Source organism: Oryctolagus cuniculus, chromosome 6 (genome assembly GCF_964237555.1).
Source record: "Oryctolagus cuniculus chromosome 6, mOryCun1.1, whole genome shotgun sequence".
In the NCBI taxonomy this organism is placed as follows: domain Eukaryota; kingdom Metazoa; phylum Chordata; class Mammalia; order Lagomorpha; family Leporidae; genus Oryctolagus; species Oryctolagus cuniculus.
In genome coordinates this window covers 113,371,130-113,385,979 of record NC_091437.1, presented here as the reverse complement: position 1 = coordinate 113,385,979, position 14,850 = coordinate 113,371,130, and the positions used below count along the sequence as shown (strand labels likewise).

The 14,850-nt window shown below is 38.0% G+C and overlaps 1 protein-coding gene across 2 annotated transcripts in view; it reads left to right on the top strand.

Moving 5' to 3' along the window:
• Positions 1-14,850, top strand: part of MMP16 (matrix metallopeptidase 16) — a 297,810-nt gene that overhangs the window by 204,371 nt on the left and 78,589 nt on the right. For both annotated transcript variants that reach the window (XM_070075287.1, XM_002710677.5), the window contains exons 5-6: positions 31-192; positions 2,144-2,355. In XM_070075287.1, the coding sequence (XP_069931388.1) occupies positions 31-192; positions 2,144-2,355 (374 nt within the window). The remainder of the gene's footprint in view (positions 1-30; positions 193-2,143; positions 2,356-14,850) is intronic.

Below are 14,850 nucleotides of genomic sequence, written 5' to 3'. Positions count from 1 at the left end.
CTACAATAACTTCTATTCTCGTTTGTACAGGAAATGACTTATTTCTTGTAGCAGTTCATGAACTGGGACATGCTCTGGGATTGGAGCATTCCAATGACCCCACTGCCATCATGGCTCCATTTTACCAGTACATGGAAACAGACAACTTCAAACTACCTAATGATGATTTGCAGGGCATCCAGAAGATATATGGTAGGTTATCACTGTTTCTGTTTGGCTAATCCTACAGTAAAGCCAAAAATCCTGCTTTGTATTTTCCTTGGGATAGATTCTCTATGAGAGAAAAAAGTTAAGAAAAAGTATATATGTGTATATCTCGTGTATTGGCAAAAATCTTCAGATCAGTCAAGTTTTGTTGGCAGTAGTCCTGTGTATCTTAATGTAGAGATTATGGAAAAATATTTACCACTGTTGGAGATTTCTTATTGAGTATAGTTGAAACGATGTTATACTAAGTTCTAAAAAATTTATATTCAAAATCAAGTGGAAATACATCATAAATTATAATCACCAATAAAAACAATGAGAGATGTTAGATGTTGATACTTTAGTACAAACTGACAGATTGAATCAGAGTTTGTGAGATTGGATTTTCAATAGTTCCTAGACAAAGGACATTTGAAGATCCAGAAAAGGCCTGTATGGGATGGGTGTATCAAGTTGTCCTCACAAGCAAGTAGTTAATTACTAAATCAGAGTGAAAGTCAACAGACAATGGAGTGGAAGTCAGCAAATGACTAACTTCATTAGCATATGGCACAACACAAAATTTTAGTACAATGATGCTTTTATTTATGGGATTCAGTCAATGAATGAAAATTAAAGGAAAAGGGAGAAAGACCATTATACATATTTACTATACTCCTAATACTCCCTCAATACAACCAATGACCTATATAAAGGCATTTATTTCACACATCATTGTTAAGAACTTGACATTTATAATTTACATACAGCAAATATGCTTTACTAAGTTAATGAAGTGAAGCTTCATTTTTATAATACAAAGACAAATGTGTGCTATCCCTTTGTTAATACCCAGTATCCAGAAGAGGTCATTTGCAGTTCTAAGCAGCATAGTTTCAGTTCACTAATTGGTTTGCAGTCATTAGGTTTCAACATCACAGTGGCAAGAATCCTCTTAGGGTTAAAATAGACTTGGAAAAAAGGGTCAACTTTTGTGCTACTTTCTATTTTGTTAGGATACTGAGAACAGGGAAATGTCTCAGACTCAAAGAGAAATGCCTTGTATTTGAATTGAGATATCCTATTTCTAAATTTATGTCATCAGAAATTCCTCTTAAGTGGTTAACTGAAAGACATTTCTTTCTCATGACCTCCTGAATTAGTAGTCTAGACGGAAGGTCTGCAAAAGAATATCCTTCCTATATCTAAATATTAAGTGTGAACAGTCCTGCATTTCTTCTTAAAAATATAAGTCCCTTGAGGAATGACGCTTGACATCTGTACACAATTACATGTGTAAACTTTGGCTTCATTTAGAAGCCTCTTTTTAGAAATTCTTCTTCACATTAATATTTTACTGATGGTGTTGTAATCAATATGTGTCTTGCTATTTCATTATTTAAATAAAACAATCTTCTGGCAATTTATCAAAATATTTTATTGGAAGAAAATAGTCAAAAATCCATGAAAGGTTAGTCAATAATAATTGGAGACATATGGTAGAAAGCACTCTGATTAGCTAATATTTGTCTTTTGGAAATATTTTTGTAGAATCATTGTCTACCGAAATCTGGGATTAAATTTGGTGGAAGTTCCATTCATGGTTCCAGTAGTCATTGCCATTTACTAATTATTTATACACTGCCTACTTCCAAAAAATATTTCAGGGAGGCTTTCCAATGAGGACTGTGGCGAAGCTATAAAAAAATAATTAAAAATTAACAAAGAAAGTGTAGTTCCTTGGATCTTGAATCTAGCATGATAAGGACAGTTTCAGACAGACTTGGCAACAGTTTGTTGGGTAAGAATTTTTTTTTTCCAGAAAATATACATTCTTAAAGACCTCTTAGCTCACCTAGTCTGTGCCCTCTGCTGATAAGTGAATGTTCTCTGTAGCATTTTTTCAGCACTATTCCTGTTTTAAGTGAGCCAAGCACTGTCCTCATATTTTCAAAAGGTCCACCTGACAAGATCCCTCCACCTACAAGACCTCTGCCGACAGTGCCCCCACACCGCTCTATTCCTCCTGTGGACCCAAGGAAAAATGACAGGCCCAGACCTCCTCGGCCTCCTACTGGCAGACCTTCCTACCCCGGAGCCAAGCCCAACATCTGTGATGGGAACTTTAACACTCTAGCTATTCTTCGCCGTGAGATGTTTGTTTTCAAGGTAGGAGGCTGTGATTTTTTTTTTTTTTTAATGGCAGATCAAATGTCTAGTGTCGCTTTAGAAAACAAGTTCTCATTCATTCTAACATCACTTTCCAAACCCTCTCAGGGTTAGAAGGTTCAAAAAAAAAGCATCTTAAAAATAAATGCACAAATTGACTTAAATGCCTAGCAGAAGATTGCTGTAACATTTTATTTTGGGAATGCATTTATGTCAGCAGAAGCTAAAATGCCTAGAAATGTGAGGGTGAAAAAATGCTGCATATTATGAAGAGATAAAATAGCATAATTTAAATCGTGAATAGCAACTAATAGGGATGATTTGCTTGAGAGCTTAACTACTTCCAGGCACATTGCAACTCTTGTATCTGGTTTACACCTCTTTATAGATCCCTATAATTTGACTTGACAATTAATGCATTGTATTTTAGGAGGCATACTGATCATTTTATTTCAGGTCTACCCATAGTCATTTGAGTTAAATTTCTCTGAGACTATCGTTTTGATTTTAGATATGCTTGTTGTTTTCCTTGGATATTTGTATCTACCTAATTTACATTATTTTTAAAAGGTTACAAGCTAAACTAATTTTACATTTGCTAAATGTGCTCTTAATGATACTGAGTTTTTTAGATAGAACACTAATGAATATCTCTATCTCTATGAATAGTGTATCAAAAGTATTTTACATAATATTGAAAGGTGAATATAGTATAATAAATTGAAAATGATTTCCTCTTTCAATATTTGTAAGCTAATTTTAGGATTAATAAAGGACATAACTTTATTTGCTGGAATAAGAGATTTAAAATGCCCATATTTTACCAATATAATTCATTTGAAAGTAAAATAATATATTGCTATTTTGGGTTGGCATAAATCAATAAATAATGAAATATTGTCCTACTTACATAGAATTTCCTATCTACCAGAGGCTATACTTTAAAAGTATAGATTCCACATAATTTCTGGTAGACAAAGCACTGTATCTCTGTTAGTGAAGAAGAAGAACTGGATTTGATGTAATACACACAAGAGCATCACGCTTTCCAGGAAAAATGAATGCATTTCTTCAAACACATGAATAGACTTTTGAATTTTGTAAATGATCTGCAGTGCTTCATGCTTACTTAAATATCACAATTTAATTTCAATTAGGTTAATAAACTTCAAAGAGTATAAAAGAGCATATATTTGTATATGTATGTATATATATAGAGAGATACATATATAGGTGTACATATGTATATGTATATCCAACTATTATTATTTATTGCAACTAGCTTAAGTAAAAGCCAAATGCAATCATTTGTTATTCTAGAAGGCAACATTGTAGCTTTATATTTTGGTATAAATGATATCACCAAAGTTTCAACAGTCTCTGGGAATAGGATATCAAATGCACTCTCCATACATCCTTGTTCATAATTTCTGCCCAAGTAAATGGCTGGTTTCAGAAGAGAGGAGTGTCTCCCTAGCGAATGGTTGGTTTCTCCAGCTTTTGTTCTTCATGTTGTAGTGGGGCAGTAAGTGCTCTTGACTGAAAAATTGAGATGCTATCATCACTGATTCCTGGAACAAGAACAAATAAAATATGCCCATACCCTCAAGTAGAATGTGGTAGCCGTTACTTTGAAAGCAGATACATAAAAAGGCACATGCATGTGGAACCAGCGTACATGGAAGGAGTGTTTGGGAGAGCAGGTAGGAAGCTGCCTTTGTAGGCCGGCACCATGGCTCACTAGGCTAATCCTCCGCCTTGCAGCGCCGGCACACCGGGTTCTAGTCCCGGTCAGGGCGCTGGATTCTGTCCTGGTGCCCCTCTTCCAGGCCAGCTCTCTGCTGTGGCCAGGGAGTGCAGTGGAGGATGGCCCAAGTCCTTGGGCCCTGCACCCCATGGGAGACCAGGATAAGTACCTGGCTCCTGCCATCGGATCAGCACAGTGCGCTGGCCGCACGCACCGGCCACAGCGGCCATTGTGGGGTGACCCAACGGCAAAAGGAAGACCTTTCTCTCTGTCTCTCTCTCTTTCACCGTCCACTCTGCCTGTCAGGAAAAAATAAATAAATAAATAAATAAAAAGAAGCTGCCTTTGTTCATCCACCCTCCTCAGCATCCTCCAAATACCCAGCCTCTCTGACTGCTGCTTCTGCCCAGCGTCTTTCTGGAGATTTGGATGTTTAGTCTGTATATCCAATCACCAGGTTATTGATCTCTTTCTTCTCTAATTATTCCTCATTGTAGTGTATCTCTGACTAGATGATAAACCTCCTCATTCATGTGACTTAGCAGTGATCTTAATGTAAATACCTAGATTATCAAACTATGGCTAGAATCCTGTTGATACAATGATAATCCTCGTAATGGGATTATTGAAACCTTTTCCTTCTAGTAAATTCTTACTCCGTACCAAAGATTTTAGTGAGCATTATTTACCTGCAATCTCTGTGTAAAATTTGTAAGCCCAAAATGAGCATATCTGGACACAGGGAAGAGGTACTATCATCAGGCAATTTTGTTTTTTTCCTAGGAAGAAGCTGTTCTTTATAATAGCAGTTTCAACATAATTCTTTTTGGTAGCTAACTTCTTCTCAGGACATTTAATTTACCTTGAGCTCTCGGGTCACTCATTTATTTAAAAATAATCATGTGAATGTTTATATGATGCGTAAGATATATGGGGGTGCTTCAAACTGTTCAGGAAAAAATAGAATTAAATATATGTTTATTTTGGTACAAAAATAATTGAAATCCATTCATAGTGCTTTCATCGTGTGTACTTCCCATGAACTTTTTAAAGACCTCTGATATGCATGGAATTTTAATTTTTATACCAAAATAGACTTATCTTTTAATTCCGTTTTCCACAAACTTTTCCGGAATATCCTCTTATATATACCCTCTGCATGAGAAAGTTAAACTATGCAGCTTCATAATCTTTGGGGAATGTAAACCACCTAAAGCAAGGAAATGAAAATCAAAATCAAATACCCAGGAACAGAGAAACAAAATAACAATGACAAAAGCAGCTTTGTGCTTACTTTGGAGAAGGTGACTTTAAGACTACTCCCTGAAGAGTGTAAGCTGCTGTGCCTGAGCTGATAAGAGCAAGATCTGATTGTTCAAATGAATACTCTCAGAGTGCCTTCAGACAGCAGGATGAAAACATTGACTCCTTTAGTCATTTTGTGGGTAGAGGGAAGCAGAAGGCAGAATTAGCCAAGGTTGTAGAACAGATTTTAATATACAATACTCCACTATGTATGATGTAAGATTGCAATGGCAACTCTATTCTTTTGAAGCTGAAAATAGGAAGGAAAATGGTATCCAGCACCCGAAAGTCCTTTCGGTACAAAAAAATAAAGATGATTCTGTTTGAGTACAGACCACTTTTTTTTTTTTTTTTTTTTACACCAAAAGAAAAGCAAAGGCCAGTGCTTAGAGCTACAGCTGGGAAGGCTAGTTTGAAGAATGTTGGAACAATATTCAAAACAGTGTAGTTAAGGGTCCTCCCCATTCATAGAGAAGAGCAAGACTCCTGATTCTGGGTAAGGAAAGCATTCCACATTTTACCAAAGTAATCAACCCAAATCAGGAATCCTTCAGTTTGTTTTCCTATGTCAAATTCCTGTCTGTTTATTTATCGCAAAGCTGTTTAATCCTAAATAGGCCCACCTTCATTTATGTCCAACTGCTTAATTCTACTGAAGAATTGTAGTTACAAGTTCATGACAGGACATAGTGCAATTTCACTTGGCAAGAGGTAGGTTTGTTTCATAAAAGGAGAGTTTTTAAACTCTTAAGACAAAGAAGAGAGGCCGGCACCACGGCTCACTAGGCTAATCCTCCGCCTGCGGCGCCAGCACCCTGAGTTCTAGTCCCGGTTGGGGCGCCAGTTCTGTCCTGGTTGCTCCTCTTCCAGTCCAGCTCTCTGCTGTGGCCTGGGAGGGCAGTGGAGGATGGCCCGAGTGCTTGGGCCCTGCACCTGCATGAGAGACCAGGAGGAAGCACCTGGCTCCTTGCTTCGGATCAGTGCAGCACGCTGGCAGTGGCGGCCATTTAGGGGGTGAACCAACGGAAGGAAGACCTTTCTCTCTGTCTCTCTCTCTCTTTCTAACTCTGCCTGTCAAAAAATAAATAAATAAAAATAAAATAAAATTTAAAAAATGTCTAAAAAAAGAGATAGGAGAGAGATAAAGAATAGAAATAATTGGTGAAAGACATAGTTTTGATTTGCCCTCAATTAATATATCCATGAAATTGATTTGTGATGAAATTCTTCCCAGTTGTTCAACTTGAACCTGGTGATTGTTCTGTTTAGCAGATTCTTATCTCTTCTCTCCCTGTGTGCTATTAGGATGCCAAGCCAAGGCAGTATTGTATCTCATCCCAAGTATTTTCATATCCTCCACCTTTGGTTTCAGGCTACCTCTCTTGCCTGGATAGACTGGAGTCTATTTTCAGGACTGCATGCAGATTGATAGGCTAAGAAAATAGATCAGATCATATTACTGTACTGCTAGAAAACCTTCCATGTTGGCCGGCGCCGCAGCTCACGTGGCTAATCCTCCACCTGCGGCTCCGGCACTGAGGGTTCTAATCCCGGTTGGGGTGCCGGTTCTGTCCTGGTTGCTCCTCTTCCAGTCCAGCTCTCTGCTGTGGCCCAGGAGTGCAGTGGAGGATGGCCCAAGTGCTTGGGCCCTGCATCCACATGGGAGACCAGGAGAAGCACCTGCCTCCTGGCTTCAGATCAGCGCAGCTTGCTGGCCGTAGCGGCCATTGTGGGGTGAACCAACAGAAGGGAGACCTTTCTCTCTGTCTCTCTCTCTCACTATCTAAATCTGCCTGTCAAAAAAAAAAAAAAAAGAAAAAAAAGAAAAAAGAAAAGAAAAAGAAAAAGAAAAAGAAAAAGAAAACCTTCCATATCTAACTCAGGATGAAAGCCAAAATGTATGAAGCTGCTCACAAGATTACAGGATCAGCCCACTTCCTCCTACCCCTTTGATCCTACCTCTGCCATCTTTCTTTGCTTTTAGTCTCTCATTTACAGGCACATTTTACCTCCTTCTTGTTTCTCCAACTTCCCGGGTGCTCTTGAGTTTGCAGAATAGAAAATATTTGTTTGTCTTCCAGGTTTCTCTTGCTATACCTTAAGCAGCAGAAGGCGCTCATCAGTCTCTGTTACTGTCCGGACTTTTGATGTTCTACATGAAGCTAGATTTGAGAAAGGGAATAGCAGTGTTTATAGAATCTTGGAGTTCATTGTGGGTTACATGCCTTGTGGCATTTTAGGACCACAAAATGGGATAGATTTCTTTTTAACAGGTAAAAGAAATCTTCCCCAACTCTCAATTTAGTGAGTTGCATAGGAGTGTGTCTTTGTTTATATTTGGATAAAACAAGCTCTGACCTCTTAGAAGTAAGAAAGGGAGAGAGTCAAATTCCACTTGCTGTAGGCGCCAAGCAAGGACTGTAAGTGACTTAATCTCTGCTGAATTGCCCAGTGTCCTGGACACAGCAGACAAAAAATACTTGTTAAGTATCTCTGGGCTTGCTTTCCTAATATTTGTCGTTGATAATACATGCCCATCATTGTTACACAGTAAACTCAGAAAATGATAGTTATTAATAGCAAGATTATAGTCAGAATTTTTAATTACTCATTGTATCATTAACTCAAATTCTAACATGATTTTTAATTATTTAAAAAAAATAATTTATTTGAGAGAATTATGGAAAATGGTCTTAATTCTTACAGCAGAATGGCCAGGAATGGAGAAGTTTATTATTGTTATTCATATCATATCACTTAACTCAATGAACTGCTTAAAAATATTATGTTGGTGGGCTGGCACTGTGGCATACCAGGTAAAGCCACGGCCTGCAGTGTCAGCATCCCATATGGGCACCAATTCAAGTCCCAGCTGCTCCATTTCCATTCCAGCTCTTTGCTATGGTCTGGGAAGTTAGTGGAGGATGGCCGAAGTCCTTGGGCCCCTGCACCCACATAGGAGACTCAGGAGAAGCTCCAGGCTCCTGGCTTCAGATTGGCCAAGCTCTGGCCATTGCAGCCATTTGGGGAATGACCAGTGAATGGAAGACTCTCTCTCTCTCTCTGCCTCTGCCTCTCTGTAACTCTTTCAAATAAACTTTCAAATCTAGAAATAAATCTTTAAACAATATTTTATTTGCAGATAATCTAAAAATGTTTTAAAAACAAGAAAAAAAGGGGAAAAGAAAAATCACACAGCACCAGATAATCATAAATTACTCTTAGTCACATCTTTCTTAATTCTGTATTGCTTGAGAGTATTACCTGATAATATTAATAGTATGCTGTAATTGGGTTTATATTCACAGAAAACCAAAAGGAACATTTGCCAGGACATTTTAAATAGAGAAGTAATTAAAATTTCCTTATAGAACAATATCATTTTAGGAATCAACAGGGATTATTCAAATTTTAATGTCAATATTTATTTTCAAAATATTTGTATCCAACTATGGTTTAAGATTTCTTCCTTAAAAATCAAATATTATTATTGACTTTTCCTGACTGCTGTCTATTGGAGGCAATCAGATAAGTATTTATTCATTAGGACTGGATTCAGAGTTACTGCATTTTGGGTAGTTTAAGTATTTAGTCATTTAGTTTTTGTTTAGTTTTGTTGTTTTTCTTTTTCTTTTTCTTTTTTCTTTTTTCTTTTGATAGGTAGAGTTATAGACAGTGAGAGAGAGAGGCAGAGAGAAAGGTCTTCCTTCTGTTGGTTCACCCCCAAATAGCTTCTACGGCCAGCGCTGCACCAATCCGAAGCCAGGAGCTAGGTGCTTCCTCCTGGTCTCCCATGCGGGTGCAGGGGCCCCAGCACCTGGGCCATCCTCCACTGCACTCCCAGGCCATAGCAGAGAACTAGACTGGAAGAGGAGCAACCGGGACTAGAACCCGGCGCCCATATGGGATGCCAGCACCTCAGGAGGAGGATTAGACAAATGAGCCACCATGCCAGCCCCATTTAGTTTTTGATAATATGAATATTCTGAGCCTATTTAGATACTTGCATTCAAAAAGCTATTTTTAATAGTATTAAATATAATATCAAATATATGTTTATGGTATATATTTTTGAGATTGAGATATGTTTTATCATATACATTTTATTTTGGTGTAAATTTCATGTAGACATAGTCAAGCAAAAATGATTTCTGAAAGTATATTGTGATTCAATTTGAAAACCTTTTTAGTATACAACAATGTTCTAGATTTATTAGAAATAAAAATATTTTCAGTGTCAAAAATGTATATTTTTCTATCATATTTTAAATATTTCATTTACATTTTTAATGAGATTTTTACATGGAAAGTGCTCATTTACAACTCATGGTCAAAACACTTTCATGTTACTTCAAGACACAGAAGCAAACTTGGGGCCAGCGCGGTGGTGCAGTAGGTTAATCATCTGCCTGCAATGCCGGCATCCCATATGGGTGCCTGGTTCTGGTCCCAGCTGCTCCTCTTCCAGTCCAGCTCTCTGCTGTGGCCTGGGAGTGCAGTGGAGAATGGCCCAAGTGCTTGGGCCCTGCACCCGCATGGGAGACCAGGAAGAGCTCCTGGCTCCTGGCTCTGGATCAGCGTAGCTCTGGCTGTTGCGGCCATTTGGGGGGTGAACTAATGGAAGGAAGACCTTCCTCTCTGTCTCTCTCTCTCACTGTCTGAAACTCTACCTGTCAAATAAATAAATAAAAATCTTTAATGAAAAAAAAAGAAGCAAACTTGAATTGCAAGAAATATGGCATTGAAAAGGATATTTTTATTCTAAAAATTTCATAATAATTTTCTAATTTTTGCTTCATATTTGACATATCTAAATGTATAGCTTTGACCTTTTGCCTTTCTGTAAAGCCAAAATGAGACTTTCTTCTTTTTGTTGTCTTTTAAGACATATATTTATTTGAATGTCAGAGTTACAGAGAGAGAGGGACTGACAGAGATATCTATAATCCACTGGTTCACTCCCCAAGTGTCTACAATGGCCAGGGATGAGCCAGGCACCAACCAGGAGCCAGGGATTTCATCTGGGTCACTCGTGTGGGCACAGGGATGTAAACAGTTGGGAATCTTCCATGGCTTTCCAGCAAGGTGGAGAAGATGGGAAAGGGACTGGTACCCACATGGGATGATGGTATTGCTGATGGCACCTTTAACTGCTATGCAGCAAACAACTCTTCTATTGTCTTTTTAAACCTTGTTAACTGTGTAATCATTGCCATTCTGCTTTGTGGATTGTGTGAAGCTACTTAAACATTCAGATCTTCAAAATCAGTTGTAAGTGTTTACTTATCTTTCACTGAAGGAGCTTGCTTCTGTAAATATTTAAAATAGATGTAAAAGTATAATTAATTGCAAAGTATTTAATGGCATTTGTAACCCCATGAAAATCAACAGAAAAAAGTTGAAACTATTAGTATTTAACAAAACACCTCAGAGTACAGTAAACAATAAAATACAGTGTTTCTTATAATCAGGTACACTATATAATTGAAAATAATTTTATACAAATAAGTAATTGGCAGGATTCAACTTAAGTAGCAGTGCTGATGAGTTGATGCCATTCCATAAATACTTGTCAAATATGCAACATTTTTACTTCTGTCCTCTCTCCTTTTAACCCTCCGCAAGGAGGATTCTTAGCGATCTTGTTCATTTTTTATTCCTGATGCTTGGAATAATATGTCATTAACACTCTGTAATTATTCCTTGAAATAAAGGTTCTATTCACAGAACACAACAAACTGCCCTTTAAGGGTGCGAGTTAAAATGGATTAAGTAAATGGAGAGATTTATCAAATGCTCAGATTGAAAGACTTAGTATTAGAAAAGCATTATTCTCCCACATTGTTCTACAGAGTGAAAACTATTCTAATCATAATACCAATGGCATAGGAGTGTGGTGAGTGAGACCCTAACCTCTATGTAAGCAGGATAGTAATGGACATTATCTAAACCTCATGCCAGGCTTTCAATCATAGCTGTACTAATCACCACTTCCCTAAACACCATGATACCATGATTGCTGCACTTCCAGGTATCTGTGTTTTATAAAAAAGAAGAAAAGGTAAAACAGAGAAATGGACTAACCATATCAGGGGAAAAAAATGCAAATACTCAGCTGCTTCTCCTGGCTTGAGCTGTTGTATGCCCAGTCTTAGATTCAAAGATGCCTGAGTATGCAGGAGGTTAACGTGTACACACTGCTCTCTCAATATCAGGAATTTATTAACAGGAAAACCAGATTCTGAATAGGTAGCTAGCTGTTTCTGGAATAGTATCTAGGTGCTTATTATTTTTTTATAAAAAGTTGCTGATTTATATATATATATGTGTCACAGAATTTCTTTTTTCTAATATATTTTGCACTTGGTTCTCTGGATTTTTTTCCACTTTAATATTTCATTTACAATTCATTTTTGTTTGAGGTATAAATAGATTTGATTGTTTGCCCCAATTATTAGCTTAACCCAACTCTTACTATTGATAAAAGTACCATAGTCCACTTATATTGAAGGAACAATGTAGTTGATACCAAAGTAGTTCAGCTGCCAATTGCACACAAATACCAGTTTCTGACACCCATTTTTTTTTTTTTTTTTGGAAAAAAAATCTTTATTTGCTAGCAAGCAAAAAAGGCAGGGTGTATGACTAAAATCGGCTTTTCCAACTGAGATTGTGGGAAAGTTTTATGGATTAGGTAGGAAAAAATTCAGTATGTGGAAACACTGGTGAGTCACATGCTAAATGGATAGCTTGAAATCAGACCAGCAGAGTCAAAAAAGCACTCCCTCTAGATTTCTGTGCCCAACAGACCTATCATTTCTGAAGGGATTGTGTTTTAAATCCCAGTTGTGCAGCTGTCTCTTTGGTTGCACAGGTTACGTTTTCCTTCTCCACAGTTCAGGGCATATGGTTTGCAGTTCTCTGTTCTTTGTTCCTTCTGCAGCCATATCACAAGCAACTCTCTTAAGAAAGCAGGAATTGGGGTCGGCACAATGGCTCACTTGGTTAATCCTCCGCCTGCAGCGCCGGCATCCCATAAGGGCTCTGGGTTCTAGTCCCGGCTGCCCCTCTTCTAGTCCAGCTCTCTGCTGTGGCCCGGGAGGGCAGTGGAGAATGGCCCAAGTGCTGGGGTGCCTGCACCCACGTGGGAGACCAGGGGGAAGCTCCTGGCTCTTGGCTCTGGATTGGCGCGGCCCCGGCTGTGGTGGCCATTTGGGGGTGAACCAACGGAAGGAAGACCTTTCTCTCTATCTCTCTCTCACTGTCTAACTCTGTCAAATAAATAAATAAAATAAAATAAAGCAGGAATTGAAGAAATAGGATCACACCAATTGTTAAAGCATAAGATGGGGAAATTGTAGCAAACGAGTCGGGAGAGATAACATGAGCTTTCTGTGTTTGCAAAACCAGGGATAAATTCTGTAGAGGGGCAGCCCAGCCTTGTAAATGAGTAGGCTGATGTCATTAATACCTGCTGAGCACCTAAGATGTACCAGGAATTCATTTGTCTTAGTGCTTTGCAAATATGATTATTGTCATACCTCAGATCGTATCAGAATGGGAGACAGAATGTTCACTTTATCTCCCTATGTACTACTACAGTTCTGGACAGCTTAACTGTGAAATTCTTATTTTTACTCTTGTTACTTTTTCTTCGTATCCAACAAGTATTTTTATTGTTACATGAAAGTGAATTCGACCATAATTGATAGGAAAATATTGAGGAGATAAAAAGATATCAGTGCCATAGCAACAGTATGTAAAACACATGGGATAAACTTATAAAGAAATGTGTGGGAACAGGTGTTTAATCTATCCCTTAAGATGCAAGTTAAGATACTTGCATACTACAGTAGAGTGCCTGATTCCCAGCTCCACGTCCTGAATCCAGCTTCCCCTCAGTGCAGATGCTGGGAGGCAGTGAATATGATTCAAATAGTTGGGTTCCTGACATCCACATAGGAAACAGGGATAGCATTCTCACTTCCTCACTCTGGCCTGACCCAGCCCCTGCCATTGCAGGCATTTCAGGAGTAAACCAGTGGATGGGATAATAGTCCCCCATTCTCTCTCTCCATTTCTGTGTCTCTCTGCCTTATTCATAAATAAATAAATATTTTAGAAATAAGGAATGCCCAGACTTTCATGAGTAAAAGGACTTTATTGTTGAAACAAGATAAGATTTTAGTAAACAGAAAAATGTATCCTATTCATCATTAAAAGAATCAATGTTACAGGCCGGCGCCGCGGCGGCCATTGGAGGGTGAACCAATGGCAAAAAGGAAGACCTTTCTCTCTGTCTCTCTCTCTCACTGTCCACTCCTGCCTGTCCAAAAAAAAAAAAAAATAATAATAATAATAATAAAAGAATCAATGTCACAAAAAAAATCAGTTTTATACACCCAGCCTTAAATTAATTTTTATCCCAGTACCCAAGAGGAAATATCAGTTAAAATATTAAAAATCTTAAAGACCACAAACTCTCCAGTTTTAAAGATGGAAATAGGGAAGTGATGGTAAGCATTACCTTATATCTGAAACATTACAGTACTTTAAAAAAGGAAAAAGTTACTCCTCTTAAAATTATTCTACAAATAAAAGTACCTCAAGTCAGAGATTTTGAAACCTTCAGTAAATGAGGAAAAAATGTACTCTTTTATAAGAATACAATAAAATTAAAATGGCAATTTGAACATGAAATTAAAATTAGTGTAATAGTTTGTAACTAGGTAGCAGAAAAGATAATGTGAAAAAAATGTATAAAAAAGAGGAACGAGTATATGTTAGATATTATTGAGCATTTGATTCCTATTTTCATTTATTTAAAGGCAGAGCAACAGAGATAGAGGAAGAGAGAGAGAGATTGATTTGGCTTGCTGTGGTTCACTCATCAACAGATTGCAAAACCCAGGCCTGAGCCAGACCAAAGCGAAGAATTTGTAATTCATCCATAGTGGTTCCCCTTGTGGGTGAGGGGTCCAACAGCTTGAGCTATCATCTGCTGCCTCCCAGGAAGCATTAACAAGAAGGTGAATTGAAAGTAGAGGTGAGACTTGAACCAGCATCCCATTACAGAATATGGACATCCCAAATGAGGGGTTTTCACCTCTGTGCTACATTGGCAACCCCTTTTGCTGGACCTTAAGCATATTGTTAAGCGAATTTAGTTAAAACAAATAGACATTAAATAATTACTGGACAGAACAATGGAATAGAATGGGGGGGGCAAAACAAACAAACACAAAACCTTCCTCAACAGTTAGCTAAATACATTCCAAGGTGTATCAAGTATTTACATATGGAGATGTTAAACCAGGGGGTAGGTTTTGGCTCAGTGATTAGTTGCTGCTTGGGACACTGGCATCCTGAATCACAGTGCCTTGTTCAAGTCCCACCTTCAATTCAGCTTCCTACTAACATGCACCCTGGGAAGGCAGCCCATG